The following is a 25,039-nucleotide window of genomic DNA, read 5'->3' as shown; positions in this document are numbered from 1 at the left end:
GATATTTTAACAACCAATCGCAATGGCGTGTCCGTCCTACGTCATCAAAAGTGGACGCTTGTTGCCCTTGACAGACATGTGGGGGGATGTACAGAGAGCGGGTCTGAAAATTTAATTCCAGCGCTCTGATCTTCACCTTTTCCCCCCCATCAGGTATGTTGGTATGATGTGTAATTATTGCAGATAAAATCACAATTTATTTTGCTTTGCCTATTAGTTTGCTAAGCTTCCTAGCTGCTCAGACATGAGCAGAGAATGTTTACACTCAGCAGCTGGAGGATCACAATGTGGCAAAGCGAAGGTTTAGGTGCAAATCTAGACTTAGTTTTTAATATTAAACTAGACAAAGAAGGAGTAGCACTTTATATACTGATAATGATGAGGCTGATGATGCGGATGATGAGGATGAGGATGAGGATGAGGATGAAAAGCTAACACAAAGAAAGTAGAATTAGATGCTACAGGGTTGTGCCACTTATCTGTTTTCCCTCTTGTGCATTTGATTGGGGATCTTAATCTGTATAAAGATTCCAATAAATCTGCTTTGTGACATCTATTCTTATATAAATTATATTAAAAGATATTAAACACATAAAGGTACGTTAATTATTTTAAAAAGTTATCATCTTAACCTTGTTTTTGTTTTTTTTCTTCCACAAAGCAGGATGCCGTTACACAAATACCCGCCACGCCTGTGGGAAGCCATGAAGTTAACGAAAGGGATTTACGCTCGTCTGCCACAGCATTACCTGAAATCCCTCCAGGACACATCACCCCCTACTCCGGTGCATTGGAGACCCCTGGGTGTGAAATACAGGGCAAACCCAAAAACAGGCCACAGAGAGAGGGTTCAGGATGTACCCATTCCTGTTTATTACCCTCCTGAGTCACAGGACGGTCTGTGGGGTGGAGAGGGCTGGATTTGTGGCTACAGATACACCAATAACGATAAAGTGAGGTTCTGGATATGACTGTGTTTATGATTATGTGCTTGGATTGTTAGATTCCAGTAAAGAGAGTAAACATTACAGGGTTGCCTTTAAAATGAGTGTACCTGAAGCTGAGACTAAACCTGAAGTAAAAATTGAGATTAATTGAATTTGGAAAGTAGACATTTGGTTTTCAATTCTATTTTATTAAATCATTTTTAACAATGGACATTGTCCCAAAGCAACTTTACAGAAATAAATAGATTGCAAATATACATGTTTACATGTAAAAAAGTGTCTCTAAAGTTATCCCTAATGAGTTACACTGGCAGGGAAAAACTCCCTGAGATGGTATGAAGAAGAAACCTTGAGAGGAACCAGACTCAAAAGGGAAACTCGGACATTCATTACAGTTCATCATTGTTAAAGGTTCTCAACTGTTCATTAATGAAGACTTAAGTGTAAAATTGTCTCTGCTGATTGTAGTCCTAACTCATTTTAGCAGACTGTTTATATTAATTACAGTCCAAAACCATCATCATGGTTCAAGTTTAACCCTCCAAAGTAACTTCATGGACCTCAAACTGTAACTCTCTAAATGAATGTAAACACTGCCCTCTGTTTTGTCCCACATCTGATTCTCAGTCTAATGTAGAGGATCTCTGATATTTAACATGTATTTTACAATTTTTTCCATATTTCCATCTACAGGTTTAAAGCAGGAAACCAACCTGCAGCATGATGAGCTTTTTGGAGCACATTATTGTATCTGTGCTGAACACTTTAAAAGTTATTGTATATTTTGTAAGAAGCAGTTAGTGATTGTGTCAGTTCAGTGCACATGCTGATAATCTGTAGTGTTTGTATTAAGTCCGGTATCACCAAGCTGCCACTCTTGGGCATTTGAGCAAAGCTCTTAACTCTCTGTATCATGGCTGACCATGTGCTCTGACCCCAGCTTCCCACAGTCTCACTGTGCTGTAATGCTCTTTTTTTGTTTGTTTTGTTTGGTTTGGTTCTTAGTCCTGTGGTTTTTTTTTGCAGACTCTGTAACAAATGTTGCAGTCTGGCTTGTGAGGGTAGTGTTGCGTAAACTGGACAGAGTTTTGTCAGAACATTGCCACTTTCCTAACTATTTAGTTGCTGTGTCTAAAATGTGTACCTCGATCTTAATAATAATGTCATGATAATTCATCTGCAGCTCTCTCCAAGAGTGAAGAAGACTTGGAAGCCTCAGCTCTTCAAGAAGGAGCTGTACAGCGAAATCCTGGACCAAAAGTTCAACATCACGGTCACGGCTCACACCCTGGATCTCATCGATGCCGCTTATGGCTTCGACTTCTACATTCTAAAGGTAAACCTGATTACATTATTTATGGTCAAAGCTACATTTGTATACAGGGCCTCGCTGCTCGCTGTGAATAAAGCAACTCTTTATATATATATATATATATATATATATATATATATATATATATATATATATATATATATATATATATATATATATATATATATAATTATGCAAACCCGATTCCAAAAAAGTTGGGACACTGTACAAATTGTGAATAGAATTCAGAAAAGCAGAATGCAATGATGTGGAAGTTTCAAATTTTAATATTTTATTCGGAATACAACATAGATGACATATCAAATGTTTAAACTGAGAAAATGTATAATTTTAAGGGAAAAATACGTTTTTAAATTATGGCATCAACACATCTCAAAAAAGTTTGGGACAAGGCCATGTTTACCACTGTGTGGCATCCCCTCTTCTTTTTATAACAGTCTGCAAACGTCTGGGGACTGAGGAGAAAAGTTGCTCAAGTTTAGGAATAGGAATGTAGTCCCATTCTTGTCTAATACAGGCTTCTAGTTGCTCAACTGTCTTAGGTCTTCTTTGTTGCATCTTCCTCTTTATGATGCGCCAAATGTTTTCTATGGGTGAAAGATCTGGACTTCAGGCTGCCATTTCAGTACCCGGATCCTTCTTCTACACAGCCATGATGCAGTATGTGGTCTGGCATTGTAATGTTGGAAAATGAAAGGTCTTCCCTGAAAGAGACGACATCTGGATGGGAGCATATGTTGTTCTAGAACTTGGATATAACTTTCAGGATTGATGGTGCCGTTCCAGATGTGTAAGCTGCCCATGCCACACGCACTCATGCAACCCCATACCATCAGAGATGCAGGCTTCTGAACTGTTTTCCAAAAATAACTTCAAATTTTGATTCGTCTGACCACAGAACAGTTTTCCACTTTGCCACAGTCCATTTTAAATGAGCCTTGGCTGCGCTTCTGGATCCTGTTTAGATATGGCTTCTTTTTTTGACCTATAGAGTTTGCGACGGCGATTGGCATGGTGGATTGTGTTGACCGGCAATGTTTTCTGGAAGTATTCCTGAGCCCATGTTGTGATTTCCATTACAGTAGCATTATAGTAGCAGTAGGACACGTCTCAGTCTCTGTAGTGTTGTGATGCATCATATTCATGTTGCAGCAGTGGTGCTGAGAAAAAGATCTAGCTATCTAGCCATCTATCTATCTCACACACACACAGGTGCATCTTATTTAGTTAGAATGTTGTGGAAAAGTTCATTTATTACAGTATTTCAACTTAAATTGTGAAACTCGTGTATTAAATAAATTCAATACACACAGACTGAAGTAGTTTAAGTCCCTGGTTCTATTAATTGTGAGGTTTTGGCTCACATTTAACAAAAACAGACCAATTCACTATTTCAACAAATTAGAATATGGTGACATGCCAATCAGCTAATCAATAATCATGTGTATATATATATATATATATATATATATATATATAGATCGATCGATGTGTGTGAGTAATTTCAAGACTTGTAATGTCTTTGCAGCAAGTACACTTCAAACTAGAAGTCATAAAGTGCCTTAGTTACAGTGGCTCAAGTTTTGTATAAAAGTGTTTTTAACTCATTTCATATAGCAGTATATATTTACAAGATATATATATAGATTTGTAGTGATGAGCATTTAGAACATTAGTGCAAATGAATATTTCTGTGCAATCATACACACACTTGTACACCTTACAGTCTCTGTGGCATTAAATGAAACAGTAACTGAATGCAAGTCCGGATCATTTACTTCTAACATACAAACTTTAAACACAGAAACTAAAACAAATTACACCATACTATACACATGAATTGAAACACAAAACAACTCTAAACATGAGCATAATAGCCAAAACCCAGTTTTCGGCAAAGCAGACACCGTAGAAAACCGAACATGAACAAAAAAAAGTGCTGTGAACGGTGTGTTTAAGTACCAATTATCCGTGAAATGTGAAACAGGTGAAGAAAAAAAAAACTCGTAACATCTCGTAACAAGTGCAGTCATTTGTGGGAAATGCAGTGTGAGATACTTTTTTTTTTTTGTATCACAAGTAGTTGTAATGTGATACAGCAAAATGTACTGTAATGTTTAATTCTGATGCTGATCAGCTTTCCTCTGTGCCAAAAACGCAATATTTGACATTTGGCCTTTTATCTAGAGCGACTTAGCTATTTTATTTATTCAGATACGCACTTGAGGGTTAAGGGTCTTGCTCAAGTGGCCCACCGCGGCAAATTTTGTGTCATGAATTTAACCACCAAGTTGAACTCACGAATAGAGGTCAACTGATTGATTGCCGGAACTATCGGCTATCGAAAAAAATCCATATGGATAGTTTTTCCGGGTTCCGTTGCGCTGTTGTTACGAGAGCAGCCTCTAGAGGCCAATCGCTGATGCGAAACATTGCTTGTTTTGACCCTCGAGACTCTGCCCAGCACTGAGATTGCTATATTATGTTTATTATTTATAGAATTATATTTATTAATTAATATATTAATATTTGTTTCATTTAGCACATATTCATGATTCGGTACTGTTTTTTTTGTTGCTTTTTTTGTTTTTAATAAAATTCAGTACTACTTTACATGAAGTGTTATGTATGTTTGTTTAAAAACAAAAAAAAATCCACTATCGGTCCACCTCTATTCACAACCCTTCGATCAGATGTCTAATTTCTTAACCAATACTCTTTGGTTTTAATGAAGAGCAAAATGTCCTTCAGCTTCAGAATTTCAGAGGTTTTGTGGCTAATCTCTGCTTTCACTGTCTTTTACAAATTTGAGCATTGTTTGACCGCAGTGTGAGAGCTTGCTCACGATGCTCATAATTTATAAGTTGATCATAAGGGCATAAGTTCCTGTTTGCACAATTGCACTTTCTGACATTATGGTAGACAGTCATGATGGGGAAAGTGTTTATTATTGCACTATACCATGTCACTCAGATGAAGAGAGGTTCCCTTTTAAGTCTGGTTCCTCTGGGTTTCTTCCTCATGTCATCTCAGGGAGTTTTTCCCTCCCCACTGTCACCACTGGCTTGTTTATTAGGAATAAGGATGACGTTGTTAATGTACATGTATTTCAATTTGATTGAAAGATTCATAGACTTTCGGGGAAAGTAAAAGTTTTTCCAGGATTTTTTTTCACCCCAAATGTTACAAGCAATCATTGAAAAATGTAAAAATTCAAGTATCTCCTAACGATGAACGATTATTAATTATATAATTATTTATTGAGCTAATAAGAATAGAACCAAAGCTTCTAGAATTCATGACTAACTGCCTTGAATCGATTTTTTTATATCAGACACCAAAGCAGGACTTAAACTCCAAATTTGGCATGGACCTGAAGCGTGCCATGCTCTTGCGGTTAGCACGCAGAGACACTGAGCTCTACCCAGACGATCCATCTCGAAAGGAGAAGATCTACAACAAATACAAGGTATGCAGTTTTAAAAAAAAACTCCATTTATGATTAAGTTCTGTTGAATGTGATTTAGTTGAATCTCAGATGCTCAATCGATGTTTTTCTGTGCGTTGGTGAGACAGCAGTTTGAGGTTCCTGCCGAGGAGGCGGAGTGGGTTGGTCTGAGTATTGAGGAAGCGGTCGAGAAACAAAGACTCCTGGAACACAAGGTGACTTGATTGTGATTGTGAAGCAAGAACATTAATGCTTGTGTCCAAGCCATGCACACTACACACATCTTTATGTCTCAGAGCGTCTGTTCAGTGCATAATCAGCCAGTAAAGACAATAACCAGAGGGATTGATGGGTAGGAAAACTAAACATTTATTACTTGAATATTAAATATACTCATCTAAATGTGTTGAATCTTGTACACCATATTTTGTGCACATAAGATTCACTTGTGCTTTTTGAACACATTCCACATTTGTTCTTCATTTGCTGTTATAAAAGCCTCCACATGGGTATAGCGCTCAAACCTTTTGGGATGAATTGAACACTGACTGCACTCCGAGCCTCCGAAATCTACATCAGTACCTGACTTCAATAACGCCCTTGTGGCTTCATGAGTACAAATGTCCACAAGCACACTCCAAAATGTAGTGGAACATCTTCCCAGAAGAGTGGAGGTAATTATAAGAGCAAATGGAGGCTGCATGTGGAATGGGATGTTCAAAAAGCCAATACAAATATTATGGTGTGGTGTCCATATACTTATATATGGTAATAGGCACTTTAGAATTCCTAACCAAAGTACCGTATTTTTCGGACTATAAGCTGCTACTTTTTTCCCACGTTTTGAACCCCGCGGTTTCACAAACTTTAAGCCAAAAAACTGAGCCCTATAACATTAGACCAATGAAATTTCGAGCGGAAGCAACGCACCTCACCTGTGTTCTGAGCTGCACGGCTTTGGGAGAAAAAACTACCATAGAAGGAGAAAGACAGTGAACAATGACTTCCTTGGTAGGCCGTTGTAACACGTTGAGTCTGAATGATGGGAGAGCTCGCTAACTCCAGTTACAACAGAAATCATATAAGCACAGACAGGTTTCCAGAACTCGCGCTTTTTTATTTTTCTTGGCAACAGCGTTACGGGTTAGTCAAAGAAACTTAGAAATGAGCATCAGAAAATAATAAGGACATATTCCTCGGTCTTGCACACATGCAGTAATACCGGAAAAATGCGGCGGGAGGCTATTCCCAAAATGTCGCTCTGCTCTTAAAGGAGCACAACATATTTCACCCGTTACACCATGTAACAGACACTGTCTTTCGTTAAAGTCTGTGTAAAGTTCATTAGTTTCAGTGTAGACAGTGCGGCTTATTTATGTTTAAAATAAAAATATTTGTCAAATTGTCAAAGAAATTACGGTAATAGAAATGTTGTTAATACAAAAAGTTCAAGTTAAACAAATTATTCTATTGCTTGTCATTTAATTTTATACATTTCTTTTGCACTGATTCTTCAATATGCATTTTTACACCATCCATAACATATCGGCGCATTACTATATATTCCACCCATATTAATTCTGGCTCATACAACATTCATGCTTGTACATAACTGTCATTTGAGCATGGTATCTCCCGACATCTATGCACAATCTTTGCACAAAAATCCGCAAACTGGCAACCTAATATGTAAACACAACACTCTTATAAACCTTTCCTCTGCTCGTAAACACCTTCAGTATTCTTAAACCTACGTCATTTTAACTTAAATTCCATATGGGTACTCGCCAGTGAAGACTGTGTGCGGTACTAACGATGAAGGTGATGACGATGAAATAAACGTACAGCAAAACCCTATTGTACGAGCAAACGAAGATACGAGCGACCTCGCTCGCAAAATCTTACTGAGCAAATTTCAAAGTTCCTCGCTTTCGGCCGAGGGTAGCATCAGTCGCTTAGTTGATCTCGTGTCGCTCACGTTGTTCAGTGCAGCAAAAACGTAACTTTTTTTTTAGTGTTATATTTTTATTTCACTAGAAATCTTGAAAAATGTGTTCAAAGAAAATCAGTGATGGTGCTGGGATAACGAAAGTAAATAGAATTACCATTGAAAGCAAGAAGGAAATGGTGGAAAAGTACGAGCATGGTGCGTCTCACACTACCACATGAGTGTTAAATTATGTTTACCGTACGGTAATTTGCTGTGTATTTGTTTGTTAAAATAGGCTACAAATACTTTTTAAGTGCAGAAAAAGCGATCGAATGAGGTCTCAATAGATGAAATCACTTTTACACTTATTCTTATGGGGAAAATTAGTTCGAAAGTACGAGCAAATGGACCTACGAGCAATTTTCAAGAACGAATTATGATCGTCCAACGGGGTTTTACTGTACTTCATTTGCATACCCATGAAAAGCATTACAGCTCTCCTGAAAGCTTAATTTTTTAGGCTAGAAAATGCTTATTTTACCGCAAAAAATAAATAACAATACTTCCTATATATCGCAAAATTTGATATGTTCCATGTAAAAACCCGCCGTTCGGCGAGACTGTGAAAGGAGGTGAGGGATTACTGTAAATACATATTACCTACTGCACCTTCTGTACATTATTCACCCTCAACCCTTTAGATACAGTGGGGAAAATAATTATTTAACACATCAGCATTTTTATCAGTAAGGGGGTTTCTAAGTGGGCTATTGACAAAATTTCCACCAGATGTAGCCATCAAGCCAAATATTGAATTCATACAAAGAAAGCAGAACATTTAAGTATACAAGTTGAGTCATAATAAATAAAGTGAAATGACACAGGGAATAAGTATTGAACACACTTTATTTAATACTTTGTAGAAAAGCCTTTGTTGGTGATTACAGCTTCTTGTATGGAGAGACCAGTCGTCTGCATTGCTCAGGAGTGATTCTGGCCCATTCGTCCTCACAAATGGTCTTTAAATCTTGAAGGTTCCTTGGGCCTCTTTTATGAACTTTGATCTTCAGTTCTCTCCATAGATTTTCTGTGGGATTTAGGTCAGGTGATTGACTGGGCCATTCAAGCAACTTGATTTTCTTTCTTTGAAACCACTTCATTGTTTCCTTGGCCTTGTGTTTGGGATCATTGTCTTGCTGAAATGTCCACCCTCTTTTCATTTTCAGCTTTCTGGTAGATGGCAGCAGATTTTTATCCAGAATGTCCCGGTACATTTCTCCATTCATCCTGCCTTCAATAATATGAAGTCTGCCAGTACCCCTTGCTGAAAAGCAGCCCCAAACCATGATGCTTCCACCCCCAAACTTATCTGTTGATATGGTGTTCTTGGGGTGGTGGGCAGTGCCATTTCTTCTCCAAACATGGTGTGTAGAATGACTGCCAAAAAGTTCAATTTTGCTTTCATCTGACCATACTATAGTCTCCCAATAATCCACAGGCTTCTCCAAATGCTCTTTCGCAAACTTTAACCGAGCCTCAACATGATTTTTGTTCAGCAATGGAGTCTTGTGTGGTGAGCGTGCATGGATGCCATGGCGGTTCAGTGCATTGCTTATAGTTTTCTTTTGAAACAACAGTACCTGCTGATGCAAGGTCTTCCTGAAGTTCTGCCCGAGTGGTTCTTGGCTCTTGGCGAACTCTCCTGATTATTCTTTGGACTCCTCGGACAGGGATCTTACGTGGAGCACCTGATCGTGGCCGGTTTATGGTGAACTGATGCTCTTTCCATTTCCGGATAATGGCCCCCACAGTGCTCACAGGAACATTCAGCATTCTGGAAATGCGCCTATAACCATTCCCATCAAAATGCTTTCCAACGATAAGATTACGAAGAGCTTGAGCGAGTTCTTTGCTTTTACTCATCATGAAGTCTTTCCTGTGTGCCTCCTGGGTAATGAGAAGCCTTTATAGGCCATCAATTAGGACTAAAGCAGCTGATATCAATTAGTACTGATAGTGGGCAGGGTTTCTCTCTTAATACTGCCAGATTTCAGGTGATGATCTGGATTTCTATGCCATTTTGCACCTTGTTATCTACATGTGTTCAATACTTATTCCCTGTGTCATTTCACTTTATTTATTATGACTCAACTTGTATACTTAAATGTTCTGATTTCTTTGTATGAATTCAATATTTGGCTTGATGGCTACATCTGGTGGAAATTCTGTGTCAATAGCCCATTTAGAAATCCCCTTACAGATGAAAAATGCTGATGTGTCAAATACTTATTTTCCCCCACTGTATGATCCCCATAACCCAGTGTGATTATTTATCACACTGCTGTTAATTTATTGCAAATAAGCCACTTATGCACGTCTGGTTAGATGCTAACTGAATTTCATTGGCTCTGTACATGTACCTTGCACAGTGACAATCTAACCTAATCTAATCAAAATATTAGTCGATATAATATCAGTATTTACAGCTGATGCTCTACCGTCTGCCATGACTTTGTTTGGATCATGTGCTAGTTCAGTAGAGCAGAAACAGTAAGCTGTGCCCATTCCAGAGGAAGATGTAGTTAATAACATTTACTTTATATTATTCTTAAAAAAAAAAAAACTGAACTGAACTTTTTTTTTACTGAACACCGATATGGGTGATTTATTTTTTGTATTCTGAATCTGTAAACTATGACTAATGCGATTGTTTCAGCACGACAGATTAAAAAAGGGAAAAAAACCAAATGTACAAGAAAAACAGGAAACCAAATACCAGAGTCAACGACGGTGTTCTACTGCATGTTATGTAAAACGTAACTTTATAGAATCATTGCTAAAAAAGTTGACCGTTCAATCAGGAAAATTAGATCATTCAGTTGTTTGCTAAACTCATCTTTATTGTTGCGCAGGATCCTGAGCCGCTTTACAAGAGCTGCGTGGAGAACCTGGTGAAGGAACTGGCCCTGCAGAAACTCTCTGAACCTCAGGTTGTGGAAAAGAAAGACTGATTCACAGTCAGTGAAATGAGAGTAAATGAAAATAAATGTATTTATTTGGGGTTCTGTTTGCACGGCCTTTTTCCTTTTCTACTGATGGCACATGCCAGTTTTCTGTAAATATCCAACTTTTAGTCAAACAATAAAGAAATTCGTCATCTAATTCACGTCTGTCAGACAAAGTATGTGTTGGCTGCTTTTTTTTTTTTACTTTGATCACTGACACTTTTTATACTATTCTGCCAGCAGGTGGCACTGTTTTGATTTCTCATCTGAGGAAAAAAAACTGATACAAGGCCAATTCTCAAACCACAACCAACACACATGAACCTAAACCCTACATGAATTCAGCAAGACACTTGTTTTTTTTTTGCAGAACTCTAATCTAAAACCACAGCTTTTACAACAATTTTGTATTTTGCACACGTCCTGAAACCAGTACTTAAATATCACAAAGGTAACAATATCTGTTTTATTTTTCTATTAAATTACACAAGATTGTATCCATATTGTTTTGAAGACAGTGAATTTAAATAGTGAAGCAAATAACATACAATTCAAAATAAGCACTGTTCCAGCATGCATTGCGGTTCCAAGGCCAACCACAGTGTATCACATTATTTAAATAACAGTGTTTTTACTTCCCATTTAGATCTAAATACAACTCGTATATGGGCTGATCATATACTGCACCTATAGCTACAAGTTCACTAGACAAAAATCCATACAGAAAATGGACCCATCATGAAAAGAAATAAAATGGTATAAACAAATCGGGAGAATTACACAATGTCGGAGTTTCCCCACTGGCACTGACCCAAGCATTTGACAATGACATGATGGAATCTGACTTTGCAGCATTTCTTCTCTCCATCGATTTGCATGCAGCAAGAAGGGGAAGGTTAGCGAACCTTTAAAAACAGTTTCCATTCCATGTGAATGATTGAACAAATACCACGTGATGGAAACCCGCTTCTACTGAATCAATGACACACGACAACGTTACGAAATATATTGTACAAAGCTACTTTTCTAAAGAATGAGGATATAATGAAATTTCATAATGTCTGGTTTTATCCATATGTAGCAATAGCTGGTATGTGACATCACTTATCCCCAAAAAAAAAAAAGCAAAGGATCTAAATGAAGCCTTTAATACGTGACACACAGATGCGTACATGGAGTGCGTTTCGGTCGGATCTTTTACAAGTGGAATTCTGTATATAGATGTATATGACAATCCTTCACCTGTTGCTACGTCGTTTACAAAATGTACAAAATAGTTCACGGGATGTCAAATTAATTCTTAAATGTCAACCATCTTAACATTTGTGCATCATTCGGTTTAATGCTATTACTTGACATCCTTTATTGTTGTTGTTGAAAACACTCCAGCAGGAATGTGAATCCAGAAACATTAATTATATATGAGTATATAAGCATGAAGGTAGTCTGGAATATTCAGTTCTGGTCCTGATTGAAGATATGCCTGTGCCATCCACTACTGACCTATTTGACAGTTTCTCCACAAACAGTATCTCTTCTCTTTTTGTTTGAACAAAGAGAGACTTCCCTTAAGGTCGTATCCATTTTCCAGACCTTACATCACCACACAGAAGGGTATCAAGCTCAAGCTTACTACACACTACACACACACACACACACACACACACACACTCCAAAGAGGAGAAACAAACCAAAGCCTGAGCAGCCATGAATTTATGGCATGGATATACAAATATCTCAAATACCTTTGAGCAGCCTCAGGGGTTGGACATGCAGTGTCAATCTAAACAGAAGACCCAAATCCTAATTTTCTACCAATGAAAACGAGGAGCTCTTCGTACAGCTTTACTTTTATAATCTTCAGGAATCGTCTTCGGTTTTGACCTGACATAAGAAAATGTCCCGGAGGTCTTGTGGAAGTTCCTGGTTGTAATGTGGGTCGACGAATAAAGGAGGCTGTTCGGCTTCCAGGTGATTCAGGTTGGGGTCTGCGTTGTTGGGATTGGGCTCTTGGCCGTTCAAAAGATGGAGAAAGTTCTGAGGGCCCAAGCATTCATTAATGCTGAACAGCAGGCTGTTTATTGTATCTTGGTCCAGGCTGACGCACGGATCTGAACCGTCTTCATAGTGAATCTCGTCCAAGGACTGAGAAAATGTGGCCTGACTCTCCTCCTGGGCCGGAAAAGCGCAATCGGGCACTTCGACTGGGAACGACGGATCAAACTGGGGCGCTGGAGCTGGTGTGTTTATCATCGTATCTGTAACACACACACAAAAAAGATGGATCAATCAGTGTATCGTCAAGGAAACACCGCGTGCTTAAGTATTTGCCGAAACGCTCTACCTCGGCTGGCACTGCAGTCCTTATTGGATTTGAGTTTCCGCTTCCGTTTGACCTCGTATGGATCTGCACAACAACAACAAGAAAAAGCCATGAAACAGATAACATTGCATGAGGTGACAGAATGGTGTCTCCTTTTATCTATTGATCTGTAAACGTCAAATGTTACAGCTGGGTGGCGTTACATCTCTGAAACCCTGTGAAGCTGATCGCAGTTCAGAACTGAAAAAACTGCACAGGAAGCCTTTGACCAGAGGAACTTTGTCAACCTGTTTCCACCTGTTTCACTAACTTATCAAGGTGTCATTAGTGAAAAGCACACAGTGACTGATGTGACTAATAAATGACTTGAGTATCATGACTAATCTTTTCTCTGTTTCCTCTGGACTCAACAGAAAAAAAAAAAAGACTTTTATATAAAAAATGTTTAGCTGGTTACAGTCACCACAGTTTTAGAATAAAACAGTCCCCCGTGATGTTTCATGCTACAGGAACAAATAAGTCACGTGCTGACCTGGATTGTGCGACAGGTAAGTGAACTTCACTGGCTCGCTGTACATGCGGTCTGAAATGCGACGGAGAGACACGTTCACCTCGACCTCTTCCGCAATGTCCTGTTCCTGATACGGCGGTGACTTGAAGACAATGGCGATCTGCCGGTGCACGTCGGTCTGGGCGAACTCGGCCTTAGCCTCCCAGTTACCCAAACTAAAGATGATCTCGATGTCATCTGTGGAACACACACACAAAGGCATGGAATTTTTTATTAAGCATAACAATTCTGATTATAACAAGACAATACTGCAATTATTTATAATTAGTTAGGATTGTAGAACAGTCCAAACCAATTCCTATTGCGGTTCATCAAAAATACAAAAGAAACCAACATTGCACTATGACTATAAGTTTCCCATCCATGGGTCATCATGTTTGATGATATCAACTGGAAATTAGCAGTCATCTGTTTTAACTACAATACATATTATAGGATCATCTTTAACCCATCTTAACATGCAACTTTTATTTAGTGAAACTGAAACTGAATTTAATTAAATAGGCAAATTTTTCCAGTTTGTATACGGGGGAAAACCCATACTGCACTTCAAGGTTGAATCAAATCCAATTTTTTTGGGGCTAGATTTCTCACTTGCTAATGCAGAACCAAGCGACATTGTTGCTAGGAAACCAAATAACTTTTAGTTATTTTTATATAGTTAACTTTTTATATATATTATAGTACAGCAAAACATTTGCAAGAATATAGCGAGAAAAATTTTGTGTAAATTCGTAAAAACACAGTACACCGTATCACATTTATAGCGAGTACATGTACTGTACAGTATACAGTTTTGTAGTAGCCTTTGCATAGTTTTCTGTGTTTATCGGTTGAAGTGTCCCATGATCTCAAAAAAGAGGTAAAGATTAAAGATACACGTCACCGCATTCTTTTGTACAGTACTGTGTTAAAATTTTACTTCATTTTATAATTAACAATTATATTTTTATTAATACATTTCATTATTTCAACAGAAAACTCCATAAAAAAAAATTCCCTATACGTTTTTTGATCTATCGTGATATCCGTGAGAGACCGGGAAAATCAGACGAACTAATTAGTTTTGTGGCAAATGCAATTCCGGGATAAGCCGGGGGCGCCAGATTCCAACCGCGGTAAAGCGTGGAATTACTGTAATATGTTCAAACTACATATTTGAACTAGAGTGCAGAATATAATAGAATACAGAATGGATTTTGTTTAACTGTGCAATAACTAATTACAATTTTTGTGCAATATTATCTAGTGCCGATTGTTTGTTTGATAGTGTAACTACTACTATTATTGTTTTTTTTTATTGTAGCATGTTTAGGAAAAGCAAGATGTGCTTAAAAGGAACTCAAACTGGCAGGAAAGCAGGTACAAATACGCAGGTTTATCCCATATTCAACTAAATTAAATGACTAGGGTATTCAATAGTAATGGGAACGCACACACTCGTGTTTATTTGCGTGAACATCTAATCATGTGCCATCAGCACAAAGCATATAATCATGTAGATATAAATCAGGTTTTTTCTAGATCAAATATCAAATAGGGGGTTAGCCCAGAGTTTTAGAAAATGTTCATTCTCCTTAGATTTTGAATACACAAGAGTCCCAAGTTTATATATATAGAATTATGTAAAAAAAAAAAAAAAAAAACTAAAAAAAATCCAGTCAGTGGTAATTCTACTTTTGGAAATGCCTCAATGATGAGTGGTCAGAAAAGTGCTTACAAGACGCTTACAGTGACTCAACTACAATTTATTCTCATGGTAAACAGAAAAGAATCTCAGAATACACAACTTTAAGGAAGACGGAAGAGCAAAACCTACAAAAAAAAAGACCATATCAAGTTTCACTTCTGTCCGCAAAGAACAGGAATCAGAAACCACGGTGGGCACATGCTGAGACGGGTGAGACTACTGAAAATTGGAGAGAGAAGAAAAAAGAAAAAAAAAAAGGAAATCACTTTTGGTTCCTAGTTCAAGCTCGGCGTTGCGCTCACCTTTTTGCACTTTGTCGCAGAGCATGTAGATCTCTGTCTTGCCTGTACAGGGACCTTGCACAATGTTCAGCCTGTTGATTTTCAGCTCTGCGGTTGTTGTCGCTTCTGTTTAGAGGCACAACGTGATATTAATGTTTCAGTATTCATGTTGCTGTATTGAACAATAAAGTGTCTAAACTGATTATAATTCGTTTAGACATCGTAAAAATGATACACTTTTACTTTGTGTACACTTTGCTGTATTGCTAATTTTGAATATTATTTGATTGGTGTATATTACATCGTTTATTGACTGTATGGAAAGTGGTTGCTCAGGGGTTAAGAGTCTAGAAAAGATCAGGGGTTCGAGCCCGAGCACCACAAAGCTGACATCGGCTGATGTCGGGCCCTTATGTAAGGCCCTTAACCTTCTTTGCTGCAGGGGTGCTGAATTATAGCTAACCCCGCACTATGAATCCAGTTTAATAACTAGCTGTATATGGTAGGGATGTGCATAGTCAACGACGTGATACATTAAAAATACATAAGAAGTAGCCACTGATGCGATTCAGCCCTATTACGATGCAGGGTGAGCCGATTTCGATTTGATTCAACATGATGCAATTCAATGCTTAACAAGGCAATGGGGGAAGAAAATGCTTTCAATTCGATATGGTACAGATAGTTCTCCTTTACTTCTTTGGTTCAGACAGACAGCAGGTCATAAATTTACATAAGTGCCTTCTGACTTTTAACACATCACCCTTTAACAAACAGTGTGTCTTTGTAGTACAAAAAAACGAAAATAGATGAAATAAACCCAAATGTTTTTTTTTCCTGTTCTGTCCCCAGGAAGATGCAGCTCTACCTCTGCCATGTTAATCTATATTTTATGTGATTTTCAGGACGCACTGGAGAAACAGTATAGTGAGGAGAAATCAATCTACATATCAAATTTTGGTAACAAATTGTTTACTTTCAAAATAATAAAAGAATAGTGCATCTACTAATAAGTATAAATAAATCGCTTTTTACAGATGTAAATATTTTTTAAAAAAATGAAACATCGCTTTTATAAACTGATGCATCACAGCGCTAACTTTTCTTACCATCGCTAGACAAGTTGAAGCCTATTTTTATCTTATTATCAAATTTAACTCAACAAGAAAGTCTGAATTGATCAGGACAATAAAGGCATTTTATTAAACTTACTTTTGTCATAAATGGGGTTAGACACCACAGGGTAGAGATGGGTTTTCTCCCCATCGTTTCTCTCCAACTCACACTGAAAGCATAATCTAACCACATTCATGTCCATGTCCTCAATACTCTTTGAGTGGCCAGCTATCAGTAAAAGGGGGGGAGATGGGGGGTTAGGAAGAGAAAGAGAAATTAAACATGTATCTTTAAAATTTTTTTTATCAAAATCAAAAGTAACTCTGTTGCCACTATGGCAAGAACAAGACATATAGTCACATATTTAATAAAACTATAGATTGCTGAAGAAAAAAAAAAAAAAAAAAAAACTGCTGAATGGATCAATATTTTTCTTCTTCCTCCTCATCAGTGAAGCATCTAATTCCTTCCTCCGAACACACTGGATACCTAAATTCACAAAACTGGAAAAAGAATTCAAAATGTGAAACTTTTTTTAACCTCCAAATAATAATAATAATAATAATAATAATAATAATAATATTAACAATAATAGTAATAGTAATAATAATAATAATAATAATAATAATAATAATAATATGTTGCATCAGTACTTTTTTGCGGAACACAGTCATAATTCAAAGTATAATCCTCCCTGTCAAAGTTTATCCAACTGTATGTTCAAGTGACAGTAAAAAGTTAGTCAGACATGTATGAAAAACTTTATAGTAATCACTTTAAAATAATCATACATTTTAAATGAATTTTAAATTAAACCTTTGTGAATTCCCGCTTAGTTTTAAAAAGAAAAAAAAAGATTAAGTAAGTTAAAAAGAAAATCTAAGTTACGTAAAACCTAAAAATTCTGCTGAATTCAGCTTTAAGTCACAATACCAAGCAGTAATTGCATTTCTGACTGTACATGTACCTGTGGCGTCGTGTGTTGTGGGGGTTAAAGCTGACCACACAAACACCATCTGAGCAGTCTTTTCCAACCAAGCAGTGTGGGTGTGGGCGATGAGGGATGTCCTTTGTCACAAGAGACACTGTGACAGTCACATTTTTTATCCTATCAATCGGGCCTTGAAGCTATTCGGGAAAAAAAAAAAAAAACACACACAAAAGTATACCTATAAGGTTACTATGAGTAAACGATGATGTAATATTCCCATCCTCAATGCCATAAAAGGAATGCTAGATGTTCAAAGTGGAAAACAAATGTTCTGTTTGTTTTTTGTGTGGTACTTCCCACCTTCAGACCACACCAATCCAACGCCTCTTACAACGGGGCTTTTTTTTTCTTCACACTTTAGAGTTAGCACATAGAGAGCAACAACCATTCATTCAAACCAAAACAGGGACAATCCCCTTTCGGTCTGGGCTAGCTGGTACATTCCAGAAACAGAAACAGCTACAGCAACGGTCTCAAACACGATTTGTGTGTTTATTGCAAGCAATTTGTGCAACTGCGTCCCGTTCGTTGTGCAAATGCACAAATTTAAATGAAAAGCTCACACAGACCAATAGAAAGCACAGAAAAAGACTGATTCTCGGCATTTCGAGACCGTGCTTACTCATTAAAAAAAAAAAGAAAAAAGAAAGAAAAAAAAAAAAAACACCTGGCGAAAGGCCAAAAATCAGATCACAAATTTACCTGTCGTGAGGTAAGCAAACTTTCACATTCTCAAATGTATCTTTACTTCTGAAAATAAGATGCTTGACGAGTAGTGTTTATATTTCATGACATTACAATTCATGACATTTATTTGTAGAAAAAATAAATAAGAATAAAAAAAGGATTTGATGTATAATTTACAATTTCAGCTACGATCCCTGAAAATATTCCAAATGTATGCACCTTTCAATGAAAGCCTTCCTATTGTATCTTCATTTTTTTATGGACCGTACACATATCTCATACATCTTATACAGTTTTAGGGTTACAGATGCAGCTATAGATGTATAGTTTAGAAAAAAAAAAAAAAAAAAAAGAACATACGCATGCACACTGGTATGTTCCAACCTGTCACATTTGTCATTGGTTTGCACAGCTGGAACACACATGGAAAACTGCACTATAAAGTTTTGGTAGCTCTCTTCTTTCTTATGAAAAACTTATTGTTATCAATATAAGGAAAGCAAAAGTTAAAAAAAGTGTATGGCACCTCAGAAAAGTGCAAACATCCTGTCCAGTAGCAAAAACAAACAGTGCTGGTATCAATCAGTTCATCATATCTAATGTGTAAATAATGTGAGTTTGCAAAACATATTTTGTCAGGGGTTTTTCAAACTCTTTGTGGTATGTTCCAACACCCACCTCGATGGCAGGAAGTGTCTTGTTGACCTCAGTGCTCGAGGCTCCCAGAATGCTACCAGCCGATCGGCCCTCGCACTCATAGCGGAACCTCATGCCTCGTTCCTTGGGCTGTTCCACCACCACCAGCTCTGGTTTTTCCAGCAGCTGCTCCAGCTGTTCAGTGCCCGTGTGATGAGGGCGCACATAATGAGCCCCTGCTGAAGACGTACCACGCCGCTGGCCTCTAGAGCCACGAGATGATGGCAGAGCCGATATGCTGTTTGAAGGCTGCATGTTGTAGTTCTAACGATGGAGACGAAACAAGACAGAGATACAATAGATATCCAGCATTAACGTCAAAATTTCACCACATATTTTATGTGTTATGGAGGTTTAATAGGTGAAGAAGCGCAAAAAAAGAATCCTGTTCATTAAAAGGCTGTGCTTTTATATCCAAAGGTCTTGTCAGTTTTGAATAAACAAGTACCAATGATTTGCAAAGCATCCCTTTCTGAAATATAGATTTTATCCCATCATGCCCTGGCACATTGCATGCTCTTAAATAAACACAATACAATGGATAATGTATAAATTACATGTCACTTTTTTTGGTCTACAGCGACATATAAAGCAGTGTGAACCGAGAGAGGTTTTTTTTTCTTTTCTGTTAAAGAGGTAGACGAGGAGGAACGAAGAGGAGGAATGTAAGTCAAAGGGGAAAAAAATAAACAAGTCTTCCAACGGCCTGTTTAGCTCGCCATTGCAAAGTCGCAAATCAATGGTATAGCAGCAAAGTTCAAAAACCAGAAGCGAGAAAAGCGAAAGCAACAGTTAGTCAGGGCTGGGCGACTGAGAGAGCAACGGTTCAGCATGAGAAAAAGAGAAAAGGTCTGAACATGCCTGAGGAAGAACGCAGATGGCCTACACAAAGAGCAGCTAACAAGAGCCAGGAGGAGCACAGTGAAGAAACAGGAAACTCATGCAGAAGGAGAAGTAGCCAATGAGAATGAAGAGAGGAGGAGTTGCTACATGCGTGCTCTTTTTGCCAGAAGAGGCGCGCACGAGGCATAGATCATCAACTGAAACAAGGCGTCAGATTACTACTCCAGACGGCTCTTCTAAAATGCTCCTCATTATTATTGGGTTATAGATTTGTCTTCATTCTGAGCAGCCATCACCTCTCATGAACCTAGCATGAAAATAAAGCGTCTGTATCTTCACACTACAAAGCTTTATAGTCAAATGGAAACTTTTTTTATTTTTCTCACTCTCTTTGTGGTTTGATTGTAATCTGCCTCCCTTTTAAGCATGTGCCAAACTGTCAGTCTTTTCAAGTCTTTAATTTAGAATAGATTTGATAGGTCATCTTGTAAAAAGATGATCGCTTTTAATATACAGAAAGCAAAAGTAAAAAAAAACAAAAAAAAAAGGGGAGCCTCCTCAGAAAAGTGCAGACATCCAGTCCAGTACCAAAACAAAAGGTGTTGGTATCAGTTCATCATATCATGTGTAAATATTAGGTAATCAGTTTCTCAAACCTATTAGGTAGAATTATTTAAGGGACATTTTTTCTACATTAATACATTAACATTTTGTTTATTTATTAGTCATTTATAGACCTATGCATTTTTGAATGGGGTTTGGATTAAATCAATAGGAATGGTCAAAAAGAACAATACAATCAATATAATATAATATAATATAACATAATTAAAGAATTCACTAAGGGCACAATAACCATGAGCGAATCCAAAAAAATATCAAGTACAGTGTTGCTACTGACCTTGGAGGATGTGCATCTGGGGACAAGCACTGTAGAAGAACTGCGTCTAGCTGTTACTGTCGTGGTGGGGTAAGTCTGATTATCAGAGTCTGTGGGTGGAGGAGGAGGACCTGGGAGATTATCAGGTTGACCTCTTAAGAATTCCTCTAGGATTTCTGCATGGTGACCGGCAGACAGACAGACAGACGGACAGATGTAGAGACAGACAGACAGACGGACAGATGGAGAGACAGACAGACAAACAGACGGAGAGACAGACAGACAGACGGAGAGATGGAGAGACAGACAGACAAACAGAGAGACAGACAGACAGAGAGACGGAGAGACAGACAGAGAGATGAACAGACAGACATTCAGAGATACAAATAACAAGGTTTGTAATGCAAAGATGGCTCAAGCAGTGTACACACTGATAAGGAAAAACTCTTTAGCTTTACATATTGAAATCAGGAAAGACCTTGTTTTTCTTTAGTGCTACAACATAACGAGGCACTTCACCTGAAAATGGCTATACTTCAACATTATAAACAAATGAGACATTATGACAGGACTCACCCAGATCCATCTCTGAGAAAGAAGACACAAAAACAAGCATGCATTAAAGCCTGGATGTGCACAGGGAACAAAGTGAAAGTGAAATTTGTACATGCTATAGATGCAGTGTCATGTCCTTCCTATATATGGAAACGCATTTCATGCCCATGTCAACAAAAAACACGACCAGGATCACGTCAGTACCGGATTGTCCAGACAGAATGAGCCTGGGGTGTATCCTTTTTTTACACGTGTCCGGCATGAAAATGACACCTTTTATCCAGACTTTGGTTACACAGAGATCCGTGTGATAAAATGGCGGCTCGTGTGTAATGATGATGTTTACTGTTTACATGTTTACAGTCTTCTATATCCAGTGATTCGGAGAGGAAATGAGCACTCAGTGACCGCGATCACTTTCCAACTTAACAATAGACTGATGTCGCAGTTTGTCCTGGGAATAGATCAAGATGAATTAATCAAGAAGTTACAAAAAACAAACTTACCTTTGGTCCCAGGCGCGCCGTTGAGAATTGATCCGTTCATTATTTTCATGGCAAAGTGAAGTCAGTTGAAGGGGGAAAAAATAGTTTGGTTTCTTGAAAGGTTCACCTCCTGCTTCGTCTTGGAGAGAAGAACCAGACTCTACACCCTCATTTCCGCCTGCTCGACTGGTACTGCTTTATTCACCGACGCTGGCTGTTCAAGCCGATCTGTGTGTGTGTGTGTTCGCTTCAAAATATCTTCTGCTTCTGCTTCTTTCACACACCCTCACACTCACTCACTCACACCTCGTGCGGTTCGAAATGGATCTGCAAATCTTTCACTTTACAATCACGTTCGACTTTATGGAAATCCCCTTACGTCACCGCTGGGGAAACCCCATAAAACCGTCGCCTGGGTAACGCATCGACAGCAGGTAAAGATCACTGCTGCGGTTTGACACGCAAAACACGACCGAATCGAAAATCTTACAGTCGTACGACTTGTTTGTCAGGAGGGTCGTGACGTCACTTGGCCTAAGTAATAGGTTTAGCTAATATAAAGGGTAATAAGTGGGTCATTTAGTCTGATTTCATCCTTCAGTTTTTGATGTTCTGACTTAATAATAATAATAATAATAATAATAATAAAATGTAAATCTTAAAATATTTAGCAGGTGGTTCCGGTACTGGACCGTGGATCATTTGGTACCGCACAAACAGTTTTTAAATTTTGTTAACTTTTACGGTCTGCGAAGTTTTATTTATTTATTTATATAAACACAAACACACACACACACACACACACACACACACACACACACACACACACACACATATATATCACTTGATTCAGACGCAGTTTTTTTCAATACACTAATAAATGAACCTCCCACTCATTATCCGGTATGGTGAGTCGAGTTAATTTTAAGTTTGATTTTATATTTATATATATATATATATATATATATATATATATATATATATATATATATATATGCAATAAATAAAACAATAATTAAATTATATAATATGTAGCGCGTGATGCTCGTAATCCCAAATAAATTGTGGATAAATTGTGTGAGGTGCACGCGGCCGTTGACCAATGTCCGCGCAGCAGCGAGTCATGTGATCCGGTCAAACAAGGTCACCTGGTCATAACAAGGTTGCCAGATCGGTGTATATCCAAAATTAATCCCACTGTTTGAAAGCGAGCTTCTTTGACTATAAACGATTCTAAAACCTTAAAAGAAAATGGAGTCGAGCGAAAAGTCAACTAATGATGCATTTTAAATAATTACTATTAAAAGAAGAGGATTTAAAAGAATGCAAGTTGAAGACGATCCCGATCAATTTGGCAACTCAGTAAGCGAGGCAAATTCAAAGTGCTTGTAACCTCACGGTGCTCCGTGCACGGTGCTCCTCTCCGCTATGCCGTCCCCGATCCCGGTCACACGCCTTCTCCCGAGAGACTTCGGTCTCGAGCTGGGCGTCTGCAGCAGCCCGCTCACAAAACAATCAGGAGACACGACTCTCCGTGTGCCGGTCATCGCGTTTCACGGGAAGCTCGCGTGCAGACTCTGGTCTTCAGTGATCCATTGGCGCGAGCTCCGCGACCTGGAGCCCATCGGCTCCGGCGGGTTTGGTTTGGTGTCCAAAGCTACGTACTTGGGCGAGACGGTGGCGATGAAGCGCGTCAGGTGCGCCAAGAACAAGCTGGCGTCGCGGCAGAGCTTCTGGGCAGAGCTGAACGCGGCGCACCTGCGCCACGAGAACCTGGTGCGGGTGATCGCAGCCAGCACGCAGTCCAACGCCGACGACGGCGTGATCGGCACCATCATCATGGAGTACGCGGGCGACCTGAACCTGCAGCAGCTGATCTACAGCGCCGCCGAGCCGCTGCGCCGCGAGTCCTGCGTGCGCCACGCGACTGACGTAGCGCGCGCCCTCCGCCACCTGCACGCCCACGGCGTCGTGCATCTGGACCTCAAACCCGCCAACGTGCTCGTGTCTCACGCGGGTGTGTGCAAGCTGGCGGATTTCGGGTGCTCCTTAAAGCTGGAGATCGCGCGCGACCGCGACGCGACGCCACGCCGGATGGAGATCGGCGGCACGTACACGCACCGAGCGCCCGAACTCCTCCGTGGAGAGGAGGTGACCCCAGCGCGGACGTCTACTCGTTCGGCGTCACACTGTGGCAGCTGTTCACACGTGAGCCGCCCTATGAAGGAGAGCGACAGCACGTTCTGTACGCCGTGGTCGCTTTCAACCTGCGCCCAGATCTCAACAAGCCGGTGTTCAACCCGTCCGGCCCAATTAAGGACCTCATCAGTCGGTGCTGGAGCGCGGAACCGAACCAAAGACCGAGTGCAGAGCAGCTGCTTACAGAGCTCTCAGAGCTCCACCATGATCCTTATCAACCTTCAAAACCTACTTCATTATCTAAAAACAAACAGTAGGTCTGAAATAAACAGAACTGTTCCGTTCACACTCTGTTTAATCAGGTTTTATTTAATCCGGTTTATTTTCTACCTTGCTTTGCGATGTTGTACGTAGTTTAATACTGTGGACCATTATCATTTTAATGATCTTAAAATATTATTTGCAATGTCTTTTTTTTTTTTTTCTGTAAATAAGTAAGATGTATAAATAATGTGTGTAAATGTTTTACATTTGGATTTGATTAAAACTATTTTTCTGTATATGCTCTCTTGTGATGGTGGAGTTTCTCCAGGTGCTTGTGTGGTGTGGAATAGGGGTATTGCCATGCAAACATCCCATCCATCTAATCAAGTCAATTGGAGCAGGTCTGTTGGTCTTCACAAAGGCAGAGATCTACTGCCTTTCATAACTTCAATCCTCTGGCCAGATGTTTTATTTTAATATGGAGTCAGTGTTTCTGTAATGGACACATTAATGACTTTCCAATTTAAGATGAAATTCGTATTAGACCCAAAATAATCCATCTCAAACCCCTAAAACAAAAAAATAAAGGTTTTGCCATCATCTTTAAACTGCACTTAGGCTTTACTAAAAACACGAATGATCAATCTTTAATGTACCAAAATAAAAGGCCAACAATTGCAATCCTGGAAAAAGGAGTGGGGGAAAAAAAGCAAGACAATGAATCCATTTCGTCCCAAAAACTTTCAGATTACGCCACCCGTGTCGTCTTGCACGCGTCAATGCCTGCGAATGCAGTGGTCCTGCGTTGGAGTGTGTGAATGTAAAAGAAAAATAATCGATCAATAATCTGACTTG

The 25,039-nt window shown here is 38.8% G+C and overlaps 4 protein-coding genes across 9 annotated transcripts in view; 2 read left to right on the top strand and 2 right to left on the bottom strand.

The window, feature by feature from the left end:
* Nucleotides 1-3: 3 nt before the first annotated feature.
* On the top strand, nt 4-10,820 carry mrpl28 (mitochondrial ribosomal protein L28). Of its 2 annotated transcripts, none has more exons than XM_046862246.1 (6): nt 4-153; nt 662-953; nt 2,131-2,283; nt 5,615-5,749; nt 5,857-5,943; nt 10,571-10,820. In XM_046862246.1, exons 2-6 carry the CDS (start codon nt 666-668, stop codon nt 10,667-10,669), a joined length of 762 nt encoding a protein of 253 aa, XP_046718202.1. In that variant the 5' UTR covers nt 4-153; nt 662-665; the 3' UTR covers nt 10,670-10,820. The 2 variants fall into 2 exon arrangements, with proteins under 2 accessions (XP_046718202.1, XP_046718203.1); XM_046862247.1 differs by having other exon boundaries at nt 23-153; nt 665-953.
* Nucleotides 10,821-11,115: 295 nt separating this feature from the next.
* Nucleotides 11,116-22,621, bottom strand: relb (v-rel avian reticuloendotheliosis viral oncogene homolog B). Of its 5 annotated transcripts, none has more exons than XM_046862239.1 (11): nt 21,803-22,621; nt 21,318-21,329; nt 20,763-20,917; nt 19,001-19,282; nt 17,612-17,772; nt 17,056-17,147; nt 16,741-16,872; nt 15,550-15,654; nt 13,519-13,734; nt 13,008-13,070; nt 11,116-12,921 (listed from the first exon to the last, which is right to left on the bottom strand). In XM_046862239.1, the coding sequence occupies exons 1-11, from the start codon at nt 21,849-21,851 to the stop codon at nt 12,524-12,526; spliced, it is 1,665 nt and encodes a 554-aa protein (XP_046718195.1). In that variant the 5' UTR covers nt 21,852-22,621; the 3' UTR covers nt 11,116-12,523. The 5 variants fall into 5 exon arrangements, with proteins under 5 accessions (XP_046718195.1, XP_046718197.1, XP_046718196.1 ...); XM_046862241.1 differs by having other exon boundaries at nt 20,763-20,851; XM_046862240.1 differs by lacking the exon at nt 21,318-21,329.
* A 228-nt stretch (nt 22,622-22,849) lies between these two features.
* On the top strand, nt 22,850-24,480 carry mos (v-mos Moloney murine sarcoma viral oncogene homolog). The gene is given in 2 exon segments (XM_046862245.1): nt 22,850-23,939; nt 23,942-24,480. Coding segments are annotated over 2 exon segments (1,026 nt in total). The 5' UTR covers nt 22,850-23,209; the 3' UTR covers nt 24,238-24,480.
* A 301-nt stretch (nt 24,481-24,781) lies between these two features.
* The window catches only part of clptm1 (CLPTM1 regulator of GABA type A receptor forward trafficking), a 16,232-nt gene continuing 15,974 nt past the window's right edge, over nt 24,782-25,039 (bottom strand). Inside the window, exon 14 of the mRNA XM_046862238.1 lies at nt 24,782-25,039. This exon is cut by the window's right edge and continues 1,024 nt beyond it. The gene's annotated coding sequence lies outside the window, so the exon portion shown is untranslated.

This window comes from Silurus meridionalis, chromosome 12 (assembly GCF_014805685.1).
Source record: "Silurus meridionalis isolate SWU-2019-XX chromosome 12, ASM1480568v1, whole genome shotgun sequence".
In the NCBI taxonomy this organism is placed as follows: domain Eukaryota; kingdom Metazoa; phylum Chordata; class Actinopteri; order Siluriformes; family Siluridae; genus Silurus; species Silurus meridionalis.
This window is presented reverse-complemented; position numbering and strand designations above follow the sequence as displayed.

What these genes read in the sequence shown, in the direction of transcription:
- mrpl28 (XM_046862246.1), top strand. Translation starts at nt 666, where the DNA reads ATGCCGTTACACAAATACCCGCCACGCCTGTGGGAAGCCATGAAGTTA. An exon ending in TCGACTTCTACATTCTAAAG is followed by an intron (nt 2,284 to 5,614) that starts GTAAACCTGATT and finishes TTTTTATATCAG; the next exon opens with ACACCAAAGCAGGACTTAAA. An exon ending in AAAGACTCCTGGAACACAAG is followed by an intron (nt 5,944 to 10,570) that starts GTGACTTGATTG and finishes ATTGTTGCGCAG; the next exon opens with GATCCTGAGCCGCTTTACAA.
- relb (XM_046862239.1), bottom strand. Translation starts at nt 21,851, where the DNA reads ATGAAAATAATGAACGGATCAATTCTCAACGGCGCGCCTGGGACCAAA. An exon ending in AGACACTTCCTGCCATCGAG is followed by an intron (nt 17,773 to 19,000) that starts GTGGGTGTTGGA and finishes TTTCCCGAATAG; the next exon opens with CTTCAAGGCCCGATTGATAG. An exon ending in TTACCTGTCGCACAATCCAG is followed by an intron (nt 13,071 to 13,518) that starts GTCAGCACGTGA and finishes GTTGTTGTGCAG; the next exon opens with ATCCATACGAGGTCAAACGG.